Source organism: Protopterus annectens, chromosome 4.part1 (assembly GCF_019279795.1).
Source record: "Protopterus annectens isolate FY-2018-M chromosome 4.part1, PAN1.0, whole genome shotgun sequence".
Lineage (NCBI taxonomy): Eukaryota > Metazoa > Chordata > Ceratodontiformes > Protopteridae > Protopterus > Protopterus annectens.
In genome coordinates, this window is record NC_056734.1 from 752,869,419 (window position 1) to 752,891,181 (window position 21,763).

Sequence of the window (21,763 nt, forward strand, 5' to 3'; positions counted from 1 at the left end):
ACAGCTAAACAGATTCCATGTTGCTCAAGATGTGGTTAAAACCATGAGGGAAAACTTGTCCAGCAATAAACAGAGCGTTGACAGAAAGATTTATTGAGCAGCTGTTTCTCAAAAATGTGAAAAATGAAAAGAAAAAAAACAGTCTGGGAAATGTTTTGCAATTAACCAATGTGTAAGGATAACCTATTTAATGGAAAGCTTGTATATGAATGCTACAGATGTATGTGCATTAGATAGTGTGGTTGCAGAATAGGCAGGAGCATATAAATGGCACAAGAATATGAACCATTGAATTGAAAACGGTGCATTTATGGCAAAAATATTAACATTAAGTTTGATAATGGGGCAGAATGCAACATCTTGCCAGAAAACACACTCTGAGATTTGAGTTAGTACTCCATAGAGAGGATCTCAAATGCTACATGTCTGGTTTATTCATACTATAAGCCAAAATCAAAAGGATAAGAAAAGAAATATTGTGTTCACAAAAAGAAGCATACAATCCTTTATTTCAAGCTGTGTTGGTGCAACAATGCAATAATATTGAGATGAGCTTCTTATGAATAATTGACAATGATTAAACAGATACACAGTGTGCAGATGTACTCAGTGTATTGCTGGACAGTATGCAAATAGCAAATACAAACCTTCTTTCTGAATTGGTGCAATGCTAGAAGTAGTATACAATGGATATAAAAAGTTTACACACCCCTATTAAATTGCTAGGTTTTTGTGATATAAAAAAATGAGACCACAATAAATAATTTCAAAATGTTTCCCACCTTTAATGTGACTTATAACCTGTACAATTCAATTGAAAAACAAACAAATCTGTTAGGGGAAAAATATAAAATATAAAAAATGTACAATACACTGGTTGCCTAATTGTGCACACCCTTAAACTAATACTTTGTTGTATGTGCACACCCTTAAACTAATACTTTGTTGAAGCACCTTTTGATTTAATTACAGCATTATCTTCTTGGGTAGGAGTCTATCAGCATGGTATATATTGACTAGGCAATATTGACCCACTCTTCTTTGCAAAAGCTTTCCAAATCTGTCAGATTGTGAGGAAATCTCTTGTGCACAGCCCTCTACAGGTTACACCACAGATTTTCTATTACATTTAGGTCTGGGCTGTGGCCGGGCCATTCCAAAACTTTAAATTTCTTCTGGTGAAGCATTTCTTTTGTTGATATGGATGTATGCTTGGGGTCATTGTTGTGTTGAAAGGTGATATTCCTCTTCATCTTCAGCTTTCTAGTAGATGCCTGAAGGTTTTGGGCCAAACGTGACTGGTATTTGGAACTGTTCATACTTCCCTCCACCTTTACTAAAACTCCAGTTCCAGCTGAAGAAAAGCAACCCCAAAGCATGATACTGCCAACACCATGTTTCACCATGGGGATGATGTTGTTTTGGTTATGCAAAGTGTTGTTTTTCCACCAAATTTACCTTTTGGAATTGTGGCCAAAAAGTTCAACCTTGGTCTCATCAGACCATAACACATTTTCTCACATGCCTTTGGAAGACTTGATGTATTGTTCTGCAAATTTTAACCAGACTTGGATGTTCTTCTGTGTAAGAAAAGGCTTCCATCTTGCAACCCTACCCCATAGTCCAGACATATGGAGAATATGGGAGATTGTTGTCACATGTAGTACACAACCAGTACTTGCCAGAAATTCCTGCAGCTCCTTCAGTGTTGCTGTACGTCTCTTGGCAGCCTCCCTGACCAGTTTTCGTCTTGTCTTTTCATCAGTTTTGGAGTGACGTCCAGTTCTTTGCAACATCACTGTTGCCCCATATTTTCTCCACTTTTTGATGACTGTCTTCACTGTGTTCCATGGTATATCCAATGCTGTGGATATTTCTTGCACCCTTCTCCTGACTGATACCTTTCAACAATGAGATCCCTTTGATGATTTGTAAGCTCTCTGTGAACAATGGCTTTTGCAGTAGCAGGCAACTGAGTAAATGTCAGGCAAATCCTACTAGGACAGTTGAACTTTATGTGGCATTAATCAGAGTCTCTTTAATTGATGGCAGGTGTATACCCCAGAAGACTGAATTTTGTAGTTAAATCAAAAGGTGCTTCAACAAAGTATTAGTTTAAGGGTGTGCATACACAACAAAGTATTAGTTTAAGGATGTGCACACTTATGCAACCAGTGTATTGTAAATTTTTTATTTTTTATAATTTTACCCCAAGAGATTTGTTTGTTTTTCAGTTGAATTGTACAGGTTATAGGTCACATTAGTTTTGAAATGATTTATTGTGGTCTCATTTTTTATATCACAAAAACCTGGCATTTTAACAGGGGTGTGTAAACTTTTTATATCCACTGTATGTAGAGACTGGAGGTGTGTGGAAGTAGTGCCTCCACACTGGGGGTGGAGGGGCACAGCCCACTGGAAAATCATTAGAATTATCTTCACCATCTGTTAAATCTATATAAACAGTCTAGTACATATCAGTAAAGTGGCAGCAGTTAAATGTGCGCTATATGCTTAATATCAGTAAGGCAAAATAGACAATTTTTTTCAGTAATAACCTGTACCACGACACACTCGTACTCTCTATTAGAAAAGATAATTACAGCTATCATTTTATTATGATATACATTTTATTATGTAATAATGCAGCAATCCACTAAAAATAAGATGTCATAGAAAGACTGGCATTTCCAGAATAACAGGTATTCTGTTTGTGGAGCACACACAATTCCATTTTCTTTCATTAATTTGTTCATTTGTTCATTCATTCTCTGATACCTGTTTTATCGTATTCAGCATCATGGGTCTACCCACAGCCTAACCTGTTAACCAAAAAGCATGTTCAGAGAATTACTCCCACACAAGACACTGTCCCCTCACAGGCTATATGAACATAGTCAGCTGTGACTTAAACTAGGTGTGATGATTTGTACAAGGTCAGCAGGAGTGCTGCTGCGGTATTTTGCAGCAACCCATGAGAAAGCGTATTTATTTATTTATTTATTTTGCAAGCTCTTTAACAGACCTAAAATCAACTCAAAAATGTCTTAGAAAAGACAAAACAAAGTGATTTCTCTTGTATGTTCCAAAGTAGAATGCAAACTTAACAGTACGACAACTAAACCTGTCAGCCACCTATCTTCAAGACACAAACATTTAATCTGAGAATACAACTTACAGTGGGGCTACTCTGGCTGTACCTTAAACTTAAACCTGCATATAATATAGTATTTTAATTCTTTGTTAACCATGTAAGCCCACTGGACACGTGTGTCCCTTTTTAAGGGTGACCTGGGAGTGCTGCCTGCATTAGTGACTTGCTCAAGTCATACAAAGGCAAATGAAGGCTGAGGAAATCGAACCCTGGATAACAAGAAATATCTCAATTGGTGCTCACAGCCTTAATCCTCTGCATAAATCTCTAACATACAGGCTGTATGTGATGTGAATAATAAATATTCCTGTTGAAGGCGCACATGTCCTCTCCCAATATTTTCTCTGGTTTTCTTGTGAAGGAAGTGGTTAATATGGTGGCAGACACCAATTCATCTATAGCTGCTTAGAAATCCAAAGTTCTAGGACATTACTAGGTACTTTGCCCCTTTCTAAGCTGCTGTGTTTTGTCTTTTAGCAAATAATTTTTCCTGTAGTGCACTTGAAAGAGTTCTAATGGAGGTATGTACTTCCCATTTAAGCACTTTAGCCTTCATGTGCTTCTTCCCTATGCCTTTGGCTACACTACTATTTGTGGTTGTCAAATGGAAACAAAACAGTGTGGTTAATGGCATGGCCTCTACATAGGACATCGTTCAGCTTTTTCCAGTGTTACGGCTTAGACTTGGCATTGACTTTTACTCCAGCATAGTATGCCATGAATCGGATAGAAGATCCACTAATGTCAGGGTGTTTCCATTTTGTTTCCATTTTGATCATAGCAACATTTGTCACCCACTGGCCTTTCTACATTTACATAAAAATATGATGCTCTAAATAAGACCCATTTGCTAGTTATAATACATAGAAAATGATGTGTGCTTGAAACTATAAGTCTAGAGACTCAGTAATTGAGTTTTATAATTAAAAAGTTATAATACACACAGGGAATGTCAGGGGGTTAGGTTCAAGGCTTAGCACAGACTATGAGATCACATAATGGTGGGAAAGAGTAATATATGACTTGCTGTATGACCTGTGTATCTGTTTGCTGCTATGTTTATTCACAAATCCATATTCCACACATACTCAGCCTCAGTTTTCATTTTTCATAGGTGTTGATATGGAACAAAAGAAACCAATCTTTCTGTGGAGGTAGTTTAATCAGCAGGCGATGGATTCTCTCAGCCGCACACTGCTTTGAAGATGTTAAGCCCAGTTATGTGACTCTTGGTGAGTTTGCTTCTTTACAACAGCTGTTAACTTTCAGTGAATGTTTGATAATGCTCTGTTTATTACAGCTTAAGAGATCTTCTCCTGTATTCAACAAAGTCAAATAGAATGATGGAAGTAGAGAGAATGGATTATGAGTGCCATGTTGCCAGTATCAGTCTGTAATCCTGCATTTTATTGTCGGAATCTATTTGCATACTCAGTTGCAGGTATTCAAAAACATAGTGCACAGAGGCGCACAACCCATGAGGCACTTTGTTTGGTATACCAAAATTCAGTCATGTCTCACAATACTGTGCAATACTGTTTATTATATGCTTCTATGTTGTGGAGCATGACAGCATGAGTAATGTTTAAAATAATGTCCACAATGTCTTCCAGGGTACTGTTTATTTCTGATGGACTTCTGCTAGAAAGCAATATGCTTTGTGTGTCCTGATCCTGAGTTTTTAGATTCATAGATAGTACTAGGCTAACTGCCCTTGTGGGTCATTTTAAGCATAGCCAATTTCCCCATGTAAGAATCAAACCGTCCACCTTGTGTCTGTAAGGTGTATACCGTAACCATTATGCCAACCTCCCACCATAAAAAAAAAAGTTGCCTGTCTTGGTACTCAAACCACAGATGTCTGCATGCAAAGCCAGCACCTTAACCACTACACCATCTCAGCTTGCAGTTCTTAAGATGTTTTGCTTTAGAAGATGGCCCAAGAGAATGGCATCTGTCTGTAACTTCCCATTAGATGCTGGCACATGGCAAGCACTTCAGGCAGGAGAGTATGGTTGTGCAACAAGCCCTGCATACCTAAACAGCAATGGCTATACTCAGAATGAAGCAGGAATCTGCTTTCACAAACAAAGAGGAATGCAAAGAGTGGATATTAGAATACCACTCTAGTCTCATCATCCAGTGTACTGTCTCTTTTAGCCGTGAACTAGAAGGATTCTACAGTCCAGTTCTGATGATCACATATCTGTGCATAGAAAGATCATCTACTGTGGCCCTGGCGACTGCAGACATGGTCTGTCTTTAATGTGCATGGCACAGCATAGCTGACAGGTATAGCATGCTCTTCTCTGTTGTGCTATGCTTCACTGTCTTGTCAAACAGTGGTTCATAAAAATAAATCACTCGTTAGGCAAAAGGCTGAGTATCGGACATTACGATATTATGATACCAAGGGAATCTGATGCTCTGCACATTGCACAAAGTCCCCCATGAAAGGTCTTTCTAACTCCTTAGAAAATATCATAACAAAACAACTTTTCCAGCTGCTAATGCTTTTTACTCTCCATCTGAATATCCTAGTAGTACTATTTGCTTCTTTCTCGCAATCCTTACCTTCTCATATTTTTACTTTGGTCCTCCATCTCATTTTTGTTTTGATACTGTTTCTTTTCCAGTTGTAAAATTGATTCTGCTGTTTCCTTCTTGTTTCACAGATGTACTAAATTTAAATTGCCTTTCTGACAATACTTGTAATCTTGCCATATTAGTTTTCATCCTTTCTATATCTCCATGCATATCGCACTTGTTACATAACTTCCTGCAACAAGCAAAAATACATGTTTGTTCTTGCAACCATTTTTGCATGTCACATACCTGGACTGGGAAAAATAATTGGCCCAGTCCTGATATCTGTGGATGTTCTAAAATACTTTGCATAAGTAGTGATTCCGTGACCTTCTTTAAACAAGAGTAAACTGTCAACTTGATTTCTTTTGACCTCTGTCTTGTTCCCAGTCTTAGAAGAGTGAATCACATCAAACATTTTCTAGTATTCAGGCACTTTCTTGCCAGTTTTAAGCAAGTTAACTAATTGTACTACCACTTACCTGAGAAGTCTTGAACAGGTCTGACCAACCCCCCAGTTCCTTGCACACCCTCAGATTTTTTTGGGTAGCGTTGTCACTTCACTACAAGTGGAGGCTGCATGTCTTCCCTGTGTATGCAGGGATTTTCCCAAGGTGTTCCAGTTCCCGCCCCCCACATTCCACAGACAAGTGTAAGGTGGATTATGAACTTTAAATGGTCTGTAGGTGTAAGTGCATACGTGTGATATGGAAGAAAGACTTGGCAATGTACTTTTGTCCCCCTATGCCTTGAAAACTCTATGAGTAATGGTGGACTCAGAGTGAGTGAGTGTGAGTGTACAAGAACATTTTATTCTCTAAAAAGGTTACGTTATGTACATAATAGAAGATTACAATCAATTCTTTGGTCATAACCACCTTATTATGTATTTGAGGCATGAATCCAATAAATGCACCTCAAGATTACATTCCATATAATTATAGTATGTAATTATGTACTTATACAACGACCCCCCCCCCCATTAATATTCAAAAACGTGCACGCTGATTGGCCAGCGTGCACGTTGTAAATCAGTTGTAGTAATGAAAAAAAGGTCCGGTCGCCCGGACTTTTTCCATTACTATAACTCTTTTTTAAGCAACGGAGAATGCAAGATCTCCATTGCTTCATACTGTCTCGCTATGTTAAACGAGTGTAACATAGCGAGACAGCTTTAAAAAAAGCAACGGAGATTCTCCGTTGCTTTTTTTAAAGCTGTCTCGCTATGTCAAACTCCTTTAACATAGCGAGACAGTTTGTAAAAAGCAATGGAGGTCTTGCTTTCTCCGTTGCTTTTTCCAAAACTGTCTCACTATGCTTCGCCCTCGTGACCTAACCACACCAACCGTGGGTAAATCCAGCATTACCCACACCCAGGCATGGGTTATTGCTATAATAGTCCATCTTCTTGAAGGCATATTGTTTCTGAACTTCTTTTTACTTGTTGCTGGTTTCTTAAATATCTTACTATTATTATTATTATTTTTGTTTGAGCCTGAAATTGGGCATTTTATGATCAGTACCCTACCCCAGTAACCAAGACACAAATAAAATTAAAAAGTAAATAAAAATATAATGTTAAAAATACATTCTTGATTCTGTAACATGTTACAGATTGATGCCTAGTCTTATTACATCTGTATCTGATGTTTCTGTAATTTTACTGACTTTAAGCAGAGGTGATGGGTGAAAGGAACAGCCTCCACAAGAGGGGATGTGTCAAGACAAAGACAGAATGCATGCCCATATCAGGTTACATAGAAGGGTATTCATAAGATTGGAGGGATAATTAGTTGAGTTTTGAAGAGGAGCAAAAGCATTGTTGGCTGAAACTGGGTTTTGCCAAATCACATTTTGTCAGACTTGATATGTCAAATCCTGCTTCAGTTGAAATTGACTCATCTAGAATGTAGCTATTTTACTTAGATGTGATTTTTAGAGTTGGTTATTATAATGTGGAGGTACAGAGGATCTCCCCTGCATTAGAATACCTTTCTTCCTTCAGGTACTCCTACATCCTGTCTTTCTCACTTTTCTCCTTCTGTCATACTGTTACTGTTACTTTTCTCTTGCATTCTGTTATCTTTGTGTTCTTCCTTCAGCTCCTTGTGTCTTTGTCAGACTTCCTTGTGTCTCTTGTTATTCACAAACTCAAGTAATTCCGTTTTGATACAGTAATCATTTCTACCTAAAAATATGGTATGCTGATCATATTATTCATCAAACTGAACCTTTTCAGTTGTCCTATTATGTCCATGTTTGCCTACAAATATGACAAGTATTTATTTTAACTACCATATGACCTTTGTTATGGCTCAAAAAGGTCCACAGACAAACTCACTAATATAAGAACCTGCCTTACTCTTTTGGGCTAACCCTAGCCTTAATCCTGCTTCTCCCTCCAACCCCATTCCTACATATTACCCTAAATAAGCCCTTTCCCTAACAGTACTAAAACAAAAGATAGGTAAACAAACATATACACACACACAAACACACATACCACTGCGCTTACTGTGCATATACAATGCTAAAACAATCACCTTACCTAGCCATAACTCCAGTCCTAGCCCAGAAACACCAACACACACTCCAAAACATTCACACACACCACTAAATTTATTTCCTTGCCTATCACGTATTCTAATCCTTACTAACAAAACTCCACTTATCTGCATGCAAGCACATCTCACATACAACATAACAGCTGACAACATAATGCAACTTTCAATTTAAAGAGATATGAATCTGATAGAGTATACTGCAGCTTATTATATGGGTGTATCTCCCTTCGTTGAAAAAATAAAATATTGAACTGCAAGAGATCAAATGCAAATGCGTGATCACCAACCTCTCCAAAAAAAAAGTATCATAAACTTTATTTATTTATTTTTTTTGCAGGAGAGCAACCCCCCCACCTGCACCCTCCTCCTTTACAATTATATATTCCAACAATGAGATGGTGTTACAGTGAGGAATGGATAAATTTCCATATCTCCACTATACAATGATCTCACACAGAAATAAAAGCCAGTATGAGTGATCAGCAGATTTTCGATCAAATAAGCTGGCTTTTATTCTGTTTGACAAAATAAAGTTCAACAAAACTAATGTCAACTATACAGATAAATAGATAGATAGATAGATAGATAGATAGATAGATAGATAGATAGATGGTTTCAACTGTCTTCATCAACTGTTCATTCTGTCAACATCCTTCTTGGATGTTACATTTTGTCGACAGGAAATCTTGACCTACAGAATGTTTCAAGACTGGCATAATAACAGATTGAGAAATAAGTTATTTCCCTGTAGTGGGTGTGGAAGTGGACAGCAAAAACAATTGTTTTTATTGTAGATGTTCCAGGGTTATGTCCCCAAACATGCATGAGTCAGTGTACCTACTCACACACCACCTACTGCTTATAAATATATATATATATATATATATATATATATATATATATATATATATATATATATATATATATATATCAGCCCTGATATCATACTACGTGGAAAAGAGCAAAATCCCACTTCCCTCTGTACCATGATCTCCCACAACCAGCTTCCAGCATTTTTCATAATTCTGATATTTTGATCTAATTGGGTAAATGATTAGGCTTTATCTTGTGAAATGTTTTTGTAATATCTTACACTACCATCTTAAACACAGTTTTCTCTCTCTAATAATATCATCTAGAATCTCCCTCATAACTATTAACAATTGCATAACATCCTTTGCTTTTTCCCAACCAAAAAATGATTTTCTTCCAGCATCATCCCATTTGGACCCTTAATTATCAAATGTAATATATTTATTAAATATTACAATCATAATTTTTAAGAATGCTAAAATCCTCCAGATCCTCAAATAATCTCATTCTCCCTTCTTCCAAAATAAGCATTCCTAAGCTTGTATTAATATTTTCTCAAAAATACCTTCTCTCCATACCTATACTGATGTCATAGAAGGCTGTAGCCTAGCCTTGTGACCAAGGTTCAATTAGCGGCTAAGTCACATGACAACACACATAAGGAATGATGTGTGTTCCCATCCTTGTGGGGGTGGGGGAATTGTGCATGTCCAGGGACACATGCATATTGGCTAGATTTCCCTGGTAGACACTAAGATTTCACCCTTCAGTCAAAGTTCCTCTTGCTTTTCCACTACTAACAACTGCTGCACAGGACTTGGTATCTCAACTCATTCTCTGTGTATTTTCTTTATCAAATACTAGTTGCAGCATGCCAGAGTCCTCTAATTTCCAGCTTTCATCTGCTTTCTACATCATCCTTTTCAGAGTACCTATTTCCTTCACATCCAGATTCACTCCATTAGTGACCACTTCCACTTAAGCTGGCATCTGCCCCACAACAGCACCACAGTCCACAGCATTATGTGATTTAATTGCTTCAGGTACTTCTTTTATTTATTGCATTACCTTGTCAGGTAGCCAAAACTTCACATGAATACAGTCTCCACAGCAGGTACGTCTAATTCCATTATCCTTTCTCCTGACTTGGTAAGTAATTCTATCACCTGCCCCACCAGGAACATCATGCAGCAATACCTCTAGGAATTAATATAAGAACAAGTTGTATCCTATAGTCAAGAGTACAGGGTTTGATTCTTTCCACCTCCATTGTCTACTATGTGACTTTGAGGAAGTTATTTGACCAGACAGTGCTCCTGGGTCACCTCTAAAAAGGAAGTTTGTGTCCAGTGAGCTTTCTCAGTTAATAAATGTACAGATTTTAAAAACCGCCCTATCTGCTTGAGTTGATGGTAGATCAGGTAGATGGAAAACATCCCAAGACACTTATCAAAAAAAATCATCATATCTTATTTTACTTTGTAGTTGTTACAGGGGTTACAATGAAACATGTGAATTAAGTTCTTGTTAAGTATCATGGGTGAAATGGCCTACATTTCCTGTTTAGTTTTCTACTTTACACTTAGGAATTCGCTGATAGAGTAGATTTTGCTATGTAGCATGCATGCCATCAATAATGTTTTTCAGACTAAGAGGGCTGTAGGGCTGAGGCACTAGCTTTGGTGTGCAAAATAAAGGTTTGCTTCTTTACCCCTCACCCCCCACACACACACAGTTTAATGCTTTATGAAGAAAAAAACATAATGTTGCATAAACATAGTCAGATATGCTGATGAACTGAGGATAATGATGAGGGGGGCAAAAGAATAGATGTGGGAAGAGTTTCAGGAATACATAAGGGAAATGTAGTATAGTTTCTGGAAGGAGTGTTTTGGAAAAGAAGTATAGAAGACAAGAAAAATCTGTACATGAAAAAGGAATAAAGTGATCAGGTAATTCAAAGTCTTGATACAGTTAAGAATCTTGGAATAAAAGTTAAAAAGAAATTAAGCTGTACTCAGCATGAGAGTAAAGTAATTACAAAAAAGTGTCAGATGAGTTCTGAAATTCCTATCTACTTGACACAAGACAGTTCTTTTTAAATGCAATGTTAATAATTAAACTGGAATTTTCAGCACAGCTTTAAAAATCTAATGCAAAAATGACAGGCAGAAATTAAAAATCATGCAACTAAACATGCAGAAGAAATTAGAAATTCAGGTTAAGAAGAAATGCTGTACACACACAGGCACACAGACACACACACAGCCACACACACACACACACACACACACACACACACACACACACACACACACACACACACACATACACACACACACACACACACACACACACACACACACACACACACACACGCGCAACAACAGAGGTTGGAGAAATACATTTATGTATATACTAATACATATGTAACTGCTTGTGCAAATATGCATTTGTCTACATACAATCATCCAAATGCAGATATTTAGTTTAGTTTTAAGGTTTCGGGTATCAGTAAAAAGTCAAATTCTGTAATAAGCACACAAAGGAAACTGCATTTGCATAGTATGGTATACAAAATAAATATAAATACTGTGTACCGTGAACAGGGCTCTTTTCATGTACCACATTCTATGTGCAGATTATTTTGCTAAATTTGCTTTGTACCTCTTATTTTGCTTTGTACTCTGACAGTGCACAAAAAAGGACCTTAGGACTAGTGTACAAAATACAAACAATGAAAACATATCGTAGTATTAACAAAACTTCCATCAGAATGCATTCTGGAGAAAAACAATCAAACCACAAACTACTGAATTCAACAAAAACACAAAAGCGATGCATTTGCAGGTGGGCAAGACCTCCACACCCTTGCATCTTCAAATATACTAACTCTGAGATTCCACAGCAGTAGGGCTAAGAAGAAATTTCTTTAGCCCATCTATTCTGTGATCTGACTGTTATAAATCAAAGGATTTCAACAAAACAGGAAATCCATTAAAAATAAATGACGATTCCCATTTTGAGAAAACCTACAAATTACTAGACTTGCATATAAATGCATGTGTGTGTGTGTGTGTGTGTGTGTGTGTGTGTGTGTGTGTGTGTGTGTGTGTGTGTGTTGTATGTGTGTGTGTGTGTTAGTTATACCTTCTGCAGCATATTTATAGTCTGCTGTCAATGGCGTGTGTCTTGGCTGAACTGCGAGAAACAGATGGCACATCTGTCAATAATGATATATGGGATGTTGTGCTTTTATTTTTTAAACCGCATAATTTGTCATTCCAATATTGTGTGTGTCAACCTCACTTCATTTGTAAGAACCCCTAACTACTTCCTACTTCCACATCAAAATTTCTCTGCATCATGTAATTCAGTATTTTTAATCATTATGTCCCTGTTATATATGTACATTATACAACAGTGTCTGCAAGTGTTTTTGGTAATGGAACATGCGCACTTACATAAAATAGTAAAATAACAGTTATAATCTGGATATCCCACAACCAGTAATTCACAAAAATATAGTCCTTCCACCCATAACATTCTACAAACCCACTTAAGCCCTGTGTTCACATGTAATCTAATCTTCTTCCACACATGTACAGATATGCATCCATGTGCACACTATACCCAATTTTCAATTATCTGTGTGCAAACTGATTTGTGTCTGAACACAACAGTGTACACATTCATAATTATCTGAGTGGTTGTGCCCATGTGCAGAAGACAGGAGGAGCTGTACAGTGTGACTGCATTATAAAAATGGCACACTGTGACAACACATCATTAATATCTACCTGAGACAGGAATGCAGAAGGGACTGCATAAATATTTGGGAATAGATGATGATTCGGCAAAAAAAACATGAACAAATAAGAGCAAAGCTTAATAAGGAGTGCTTCAAAGGAGTAAAGCTAATATTGAAAACTGCCTTGACATCTAGGAATAATGTCCAAGATATAAATCAGTTTGCTCTTCCTGTTATAACTTACAGTTTTGTGGTAATTGACTGGCCTCAAAATGTATTGGATCAATTGGATACAAAAACAATAAAAATGCTTCATGCTTATCAAATGATATATAAAACTCAGTATAAACCAGAGTTATAAATTCCTTTCTCTGAAGGAAGTACGGGCCTCATCAAAACTGACTACTTGTATAGATCTGCAGTCTTGGGACTGCATACATATTTGTTGATCTCATTAGATCCAAATGTAGTGAAAGTTTTAAACATGAGAAGAAAAAGCCTAAGATGACATATTTTCTTAGGTTTAACAGACACATTTCGGGATTAAGAAGGAATGGAAATCAAACCAGAAAAATATTGGAAAGTCCACAAATATAGTGATAATAACAGAGATCTTCTAGAATAACCTCATGCTGACCAAGATTTAACATAGAACTGTATAGTGGATTATGTACATGATAGTTTACAAAGTCAACTGAAAATGTAAGAGAAACAGACAAATGCATGTTCTGTAAAACAGAAATGGAAACATTCACACATCTTGTTGCTGGGTGTGATACACTCATGGCATAAGGCATGTATACTGAAAGGCACAATATTGTGTCAAGACTGTTGCACTGGGGATTGTGCAAACATTAAAATACAGAATAAGCTGAGAAGCACTGGAAATATGAACCACAAAGCAGTATAGATAATGATGAAATTTATATTACATGGAAGCCCCCATTACAAACAGTTAAAAATACAGTCAAGAAATAAAGGTCCATAAAAAACAAAAAAAAAAGATAAAAGTAGTGTTTGTCATTGAAATTGCTACACACAGTGATAATGGCATCTTACATAAGAGAGAGACAAAGTCATAAAATACCAGGATTTGCAAGCAGAAATGAGAGCAATGTGTAAGAAAGATACACAGACAGTTACTATAAAAACAGTAGCAATGGGACTAATAAAAAGGAACTTACAATCATAATTAGATATGCTACCAATGCATGTAACCCCGTATGAATTACAGAAGGAGGCAATACTGGGCACATTGTGGATGCTGAGAATAGTACTCTTGCCTAACATCAAAGACTGGAACAATACTGATTTCATGAAAACTAATCATATCTTGACTTAGGAATGGGGTCCATTCCTGTCACGGTATTAAAGACTTAAACCTTGCCCATGATATAAATAGGGACTGCTGGAAAGGTATCTCAGGGACTACCCTATCTCTGGAACAGGCTCCCCATGTATGCGAAGCAGAGTTCTTCCCTAACCCAATTCAGCTGTAACTTGGACAAGTGGATGGGGAACAGGAAATTCATCTCTGGTTTGGCACCTATGTCTCTAATGCCCACAGGCAGCCTGTAAATGGTTAATTTCCCCGCCCCCTGCTTGTAAATGTTTCATCTCTCAAGCCCCTACTTACACTTATCAAAGGTACCAGAACTTTTCTGAGATTTGGGATGAATGGCTAAGCTTAAAAAGGCCCTTGTGGTCATTAGCCTGGTAAACACCTATGAACCTATAAACCTATAAGAGAAAGGGATTAAGGAATCCTAAGTGAAATACCTGCACTGGTTGAGTTTTTTTATTGAATCTAGTACAAAAGTTGCTGTTAGAAAGAGATAATTAGTAGGGTGTATGAAATATTGCATAATAACTATACAAATCAAAAAGAAGAGGTCAGAAAAGATTGGGAAGAGAGATTACATATGCAATTCACAAAGAAACAATGGGAGGACATATGTGTGGTTCCCAAATATGCAACAAAAATTAGAAGATTTAGAATTTTTGCCTGGAAGTGTTTGTAGAGATTCTTTTATACCACAAGCACACTGGTAGATTGGAGATGTAGTGGGAATGAAAGATGTGACTGGGAACATATGTTTTGGGAGTATAATGAGTTGCCAGATTTTAAAAATGCCCTACAGAGTACTCTGTCAAGAATACTGGCTGAACAAATGAGTGTAACTAAGGAAATTGTTTTTTTGAGCTGTGATACAGGATCTGAATTGCCTAGAAATTGTAAGGCCTTGTTAAGTTTAATTCTGGTGGCCACCAAAAAAGCAATTACTAGAAAATGGAAATCAAAACCTAAACCAACTATACCTGAAGTAGTGAATATTGTAACAGAGATAAAATAACAGGAAGCGAGTTCTTTAAAAAAGGTGTGATACCCGTGCAATGGCCCAGTAATCAAGGAGCCTCAATCCTCACCACTAGCACCAGTGAGGGGCATCTACATTGGGAGGATAACATGTACACACACAGTAAAGTACAATTTCCCATAAAAGCACACAGAGATCCCAGTCAGTCTGGGGCTGGTTTCTCCCTTTCTCTCCAGGTCCCCACTAAGAATCCCCACTGGCACAACTATAGGGTATAGATCTGAGCTGAGTGGTCAAGCCAAAACCTCCAGCACCCTCTCTGTCCATCCAGTGCTTCATGTCCCTGCCCAAGTGGCTGACACATACACACTTTGAGATTTGGTTTGTATACAAACACACAGACACGTCTGGGGAAGGCTGGCACAGGTTCTCCAGCTATGCCTCCTCCTGCCCAGACTATAAGGTAGAAATCACTGCCACCAAACTTATTAGCTACTATAAGGCCCTTACCAAAGGGTGACCAATTCTACTGTGTGCTATTACAGTTATCCAAATAGTAAGTGTAACCCAGGGCTAAGACTACTGGAGTGGCTTATACAGTATCACCAAATACATGCAAGTACTTGGAGAGCTTAAATTATCTCTACACAAAACAGCCACAGCTGAAAGGTTTAAAAATATTTAATGATAAATAATAAAAACACAAGACAATATTCATCAGTTCAACACAGTGCTAATAGAGAGTTCAGAAATCATAGGAAAATACTTTAAAACAATATTGAAGGATAGTCTGACATAAATATAGAAAACAGATAGACTAATCTGGCTATATTCCTATCTGTCTCTAAGAGAAACTATGTTCTAAATTCTACTTGCAAGGCAAAGTGCTGGTGAGTTGTTGTCAGCTCTGAAGACAAATACAAAATGCTCAATTTTTCTCTCTGAGAAAGTCTTAAATTGATAATACACATCACTGCAGAGTCATTTCAGATTACTTCTCAACCAACTGACAAAAACTGTAGAACTACTCAAGCACAGCATGACACAGCAACTGCAGGGTACAATTCTTTATTACAAAGGTTTAGCGCTTTCTTCCCTACAACAGGGACTTCCACAGAACAATGAAAAATAACCCACCCAGTCTTTATATAACAAACCAAGTCCTTAATTGATAAATTAATTAATTAACCATCAATCAACATTTAAAGTAATATATATGAATTAAAAAAACATATACTATGTGTACAAATAAAACTACACTTAAAAAAACTTTAACCTAAAATATTGTTCAATATTAAAACACATGTGATTGCAGTAGTTTCATTTATACCCAGGTACTCAGTTGCATTTAAAAGCAACTGCCATTTAAGTTCACAAATATTTAGGTGAATATCAAAAATTCTACTCTGAGAATTTTTAACAACCTGTTGAATAACCACAAATTTGAATTTATGGCCCTTATGTGTATTAATATGTCTGCTTAAGGCATTAGTTAACCTGCCATGTCTGATATCCAACAAGTGTTCTGCTGTTCTGTTTTTAAACTCTCTAAGTATTCCCTAAATAGAAAATAGGACATAACTGGCACTTAGACACATATACTACATTTTGGCTACAACAATTAAAGTTTCCATCAATAAAAATTGATGTGTGTACTGATCAGATGTTTCCAAAATATATGGGCAAAAAGTGTACATATTACACTTAAAATTGCCCTTAATTCTATGTTGATACCTACTACTGACAAAGGCAGCAGTTTCCAATATGTTCTTAAATGATCGGTCCTTTTTATAGACAACCTTGGGTAATATACCCACCCTTTGCCCAACATTGTTGTCACTTTTCAAAATCTTCCTGTTATTTAGAATGATTTCAACAACATCAGGGGTATCCAAGTTAAATGTGATAATGAAACTAATCGAATAATTATTCAGATTATTCTGCATACTAACTTTCAATCATCACCACCTGCTAATAGAGGTTTATAAAATCCAATTCTATGTTTATGTACAATTGCCTCTTGTATTTTATTTAACAAATCTATAAATTCTTTGTCTATGGTAACCATCCTGGCAGCCCATACCATGTGCATTTTGACAACAGATTTTTTTATGATGGGCAGGGTGCCAACTATTAAATTTTAAATAGGAATTGGAATGGTGGGCTTTCTATAGATAGCTGACTTTAATATTCTGTCAACTTTATTATAGGTCAAATCCACATCAAGATATGTAATATGTGTTTCACTATAATTATAGGTGAATTTTAAAAATACTTCTGTATTATTCACATATTCAAGAAAAAGCTCTAGCTTCGCTTCAGTGCCTTTCCATATAACAAACAATCTGTCCAAAAAACAGGTGTAATACCGAAGTTTACTGAGAAAAGGTCCATCCATTATATATACCTGTTCCTAGAAGAACATATAGTTTGCAAAAATTGGGGTGCATGCTGCCCCCATTGCAACCCCTGTTAACTGTTTGTAATGTTGTCCTTCAAAATATATATAATTATTTTAATACCACCTCCATTAATGTGACAAGCTACTTTATATCATCCTGGTCATAGACACCATTTTTTTTAACTGGGTTTCTAGCCAGTCATACCCTTTTTGGTGGGGAATCACAGAAAATAAATTACATACATCTATGGTGACCATAATATTATCTTCATTGATTTTTATTTTATCGAACCTTTCCAAAAATTGCCAAGAATCCTTTGTGATATATGGAAATGCCTTCAATGCCTTCTGAAGATGAAAATCCAGAAATCTACTAATAAAATGGGTTTTTGATCTTTAGGGTTATTTAGCCCTTTATGGATTTTAGGTATACCAAATATATTGGATATCATTGGATATTTGTTGGTCATATAACTATATTCATCCTCACCAATTTGCCCTTAGTACAACATATCTTCCAAACCTTGATCTATTTTCTTATATGATATTTGTATTTCATTAAGGGAGACTTCCTCATATGTACCATCTGTTAATATGACATTCATGACATTTAAGTAATCACTCCTATCCATAATGACCACTTTGTTCCCTTTATCGGGTTTCATGATACGGGTATTCCAATCTCCAGCTAAATCCTTTAACAAAATGTCCTCTTCATGGGTAATATTATTAGCATATTTTTATAATCATTTTGTTTATATGTATGCCTAATCTCCTTCTCACAAGCTTTTTTATAAATTTTAACCAAGTTATTCATTGGGGGATTAAACACACTTGGTTTCTTATGCCTTTTTTCCTGTGTGTCACTAAAAGCTTCAGCATCATTAAACCACACCCTCAAATTAAGCTTTTGAGTGAAACACTTTACTCTATTAGTGTTTCAGCTAACCTCCCCCTTCTACTTGGTACATAAGTAAACCCTTTAGCTTGGAGATTGGCATGTTCTACACCTACATATTTTGTGGAATAATTGTAAACCTTGAAATCCTGGGCATCATTCAATATTACATGTGGCTCTCAAACGTTGTCACTATATCATTAAAATTATCATGAATAACATTATCATCAAAAATTAAGCAAGAATTATTCATTACTTCTTGCCCATTTAAATTATCATTCACATGTGCATTAAAAACACTTGAAACATCTGGACCACCAGTTTGATCCCTTTCACTCAATAATTCAACATTAAAATTATTATTATTATTATGAGCATCAACATTAATGCCACCATAGCAACCATAAATTTGTCCTGCGGCATAATCTATCATTTTACCGTCATTATTACTTTCAGGGCATACTAATGTTATGCCTTCATTTATGTTGAGACAGGAAATAACATCAAAGTTAACACTCACGTTAATATTACTTCCCAGGTTAAAATCCCTATTGAGATTCCAATAGTTCGCTATACATGCACAAAGTACCTCAGTGTTAGCACTAGAACCACTGTCACCAGTAGTTTGTGCACAAATAACATTAGTGCCTGTAAACGACAAAGAACCACTCAAATTACAATTAATACCTTCTAAATTGAATAAAGATTCATTATCAAAACTATTGGCAGCCATAACATCTCTACCGGCTTAAAAACTATGCAATACTGATGAATTTGCATTAGTAGAATGGTCAGCACCATTGTCCACGTCACTACTAAAAAGATTGTTGTTAATACCACATGTATTTTCTACATTCAAGTCCTGTAAAGCACCGAAAATAATATTGTTGCTATAATTAAAGTCAATACTTTCCGTATCAGGAAAAAGTTCACCACCAAAACTATTGGCCATTATATTAGCTTCGTCGGTGTTCAAAACAGGCATTACTGGCTGAATTACTCTTAAAGATGAAAAAGCAGCTATACTAGATGAACTATCGCTCATGCCATTTACATTTCATTATTTAGTCCTTCTGATGATACAGACAAAATGCCATTAATGGCCCCAAAAGGGGAGCTACACAATAATACAGTTTTGGCAGCATTTTTACAGTCATTAAAAGTTTGTTTTTGCTCATAAATGCTGTTAACCGCCAAGTAGCTGGAATTGACACATTGTTTAATAAGGACAATGCCATGTCTGTTAGTTTTTCTGGCTTAATAACCCTAAATTTAGACCCATAGTGGATGGAAAAGATCAAAAACCTATTTTATTAGTAGATTTCTGGATTTTCATTTTCAGAAGGGGTTGAAGCCCTTCTATATATTACAAAGGATTCTTGGCAATTTTTGGAAAGGTTGGATAAAATAAAAATCAATGAAGATAATATTATGGTCACCATAGATGTATGTAATTTATTTTCTGTGATTCCCCACCAAAAAGGGTATGACTGGCTAGAAACCCAGTTAAAAAAAACGGTGTCTATGACCAGGATGATATAAACATGTTTGCCACATTAATGGAGGTGGTATTAAAAATAATTATATATATTTTGAAGGTCAACATTGCAAACAGTTAACAAGGGTTGCAATGGGGCAGCATGCGCCCCAGTTTTTGCAAAGTATGTTATGTCCTTCTGGGAACAGGTATATATAATGGATGGACCTTTTTTCAGTAAAATTCAGTATTACACCTCTTTTTTGGATGATTTGCTTGTTATATGGAAAGGCACTGAAGCGGAGCTTGAGCTTTTTCTTGAATATGTGAATAATACAGAAGTATTTTTTAAATTCACCTATAATTATAGTGAAACACATATTACATATCTTGATGTGGATTTAACCTATAATAAAGTTGACAGAATATTAAAGTCAGCTATCTATAGAAAGCCCACTTTTTCCAATTCCTATTTAGAATTTAATAGATGGCACCCTGCCCATCATAAAAAATCTATTGTCAAAGGGCAGATGGTAGGGAAAACTTGTAAACAGTTTAAAAACAGAATAGCCGAACACTTGTTGGATATCAGACATGGCAGGTTAACTAGACATATTAATACACATAAGGGCATAAATTCAAATTTGTGGTTATTCAACAGGTTGTTAAAGATTCTTAGAGTAGAATTTTAGATATTCACCTAAATATTTGTGAACTTAAATGGCAGTTGCTTTTAAATGCAACTGAGTACCTGGGTATAAATTAAACTACTGCAATCACATGTGTTTTAAAATTGAACAATATTTAAGGTTAAAGTTTTTTTAAGTGTAGTTTTATTTGTACGCATAATATATGTTTTTTTAATTCATGTATGTTATTTTAAATGCTGATTAATGGTTAATTAATTAATTTATCAATTAAGGACTTGGTTTGTTATATAAAGGCTCGGTGGGTTATTTTTCATTGTTCTGAGGAAGTCACTATTGGTGGGGAAAAAGCGCTAAACCTTTGTAATAAAGAATTGTACCCTGCAGTTGCTTGTCATGCTGTGCTTGTGTCATTTCAGATTACATCATTCTTGACAGTTCTACTTAAGTTTCCCATGCACACAGAACTTAAAATCTTAACATTTTCTTTTTGTAATCTGCACCTGCCAGGAAGCCACAGCAATAAAAGACACTTTACATGTAAAACCTAGTAATTATCTCTGTCTTAGAAAAATAGAAAGAATTTCCTAGCCCAGACATCCTGTCTCCTAGCTTGAGATCAGACAGTCATAAAATGCTTTACTCATCAACTTTATTCCAACAGGGTGCACTGTGGTTACATTTTTGAAGTTCAGAACATAACACAGTTTTCATACATCTCTGAAACTAGCCTGTGTATCATATTAATATTTACAATGACATATAATTATTTATAAAATTCTATTTGGCTGGGCTGGCAGCCCCTCAGTTTTTCATAAAAGGGTAGGAGTAAATAACATGTATTTATTTATTTATTTATTTATTTATTTATTTATTTATTTGTTTATTTAATATTTGTTAACTGGGAAAGTCCGACTTGGAACAAAGCCAATTTTCAGGTCCCAGGGACTAATGCTCCAGATGTCTTTTGATTTATTTTTTTATTTTAATTTATTTTTACTTTTAATTTATTTTAATTTATTAGTTGCATAGAAAAAAATGGAAATTCTGGGAACAATACATGAAGAAAATGTTTTGGAGGAAGAGTGAGGTTTAAGAGAAGGCAGGAATTGAATAATTCATGTAATGTTGCTTAGATTGTACAGCATGTATAT

General features: G+C 35.9%; 1 protein-coding gene across 1 annotated transcript in view; it reads left to right on the forward strand.

Moving 5' to 3' along the window:
• Positions 1-21,763, forward strand: part of LOC122801037 (coagulation factor IX-like) — a 255,068-nt gene that overhangs the window by 213,686 nt on the left and 19,619 nt on the right. Inside the window, exon 7 of the mRNA XM_044070500.1 lies at positions 4,269-4,386. Within this exon, the coding sequence (XP_043926435.1) occupies positions 4,269-4,386 (118 nt within the window). The remainder of the gene's footprint in view (positions 1-4,268; positions 4,387-21,763) is intronic.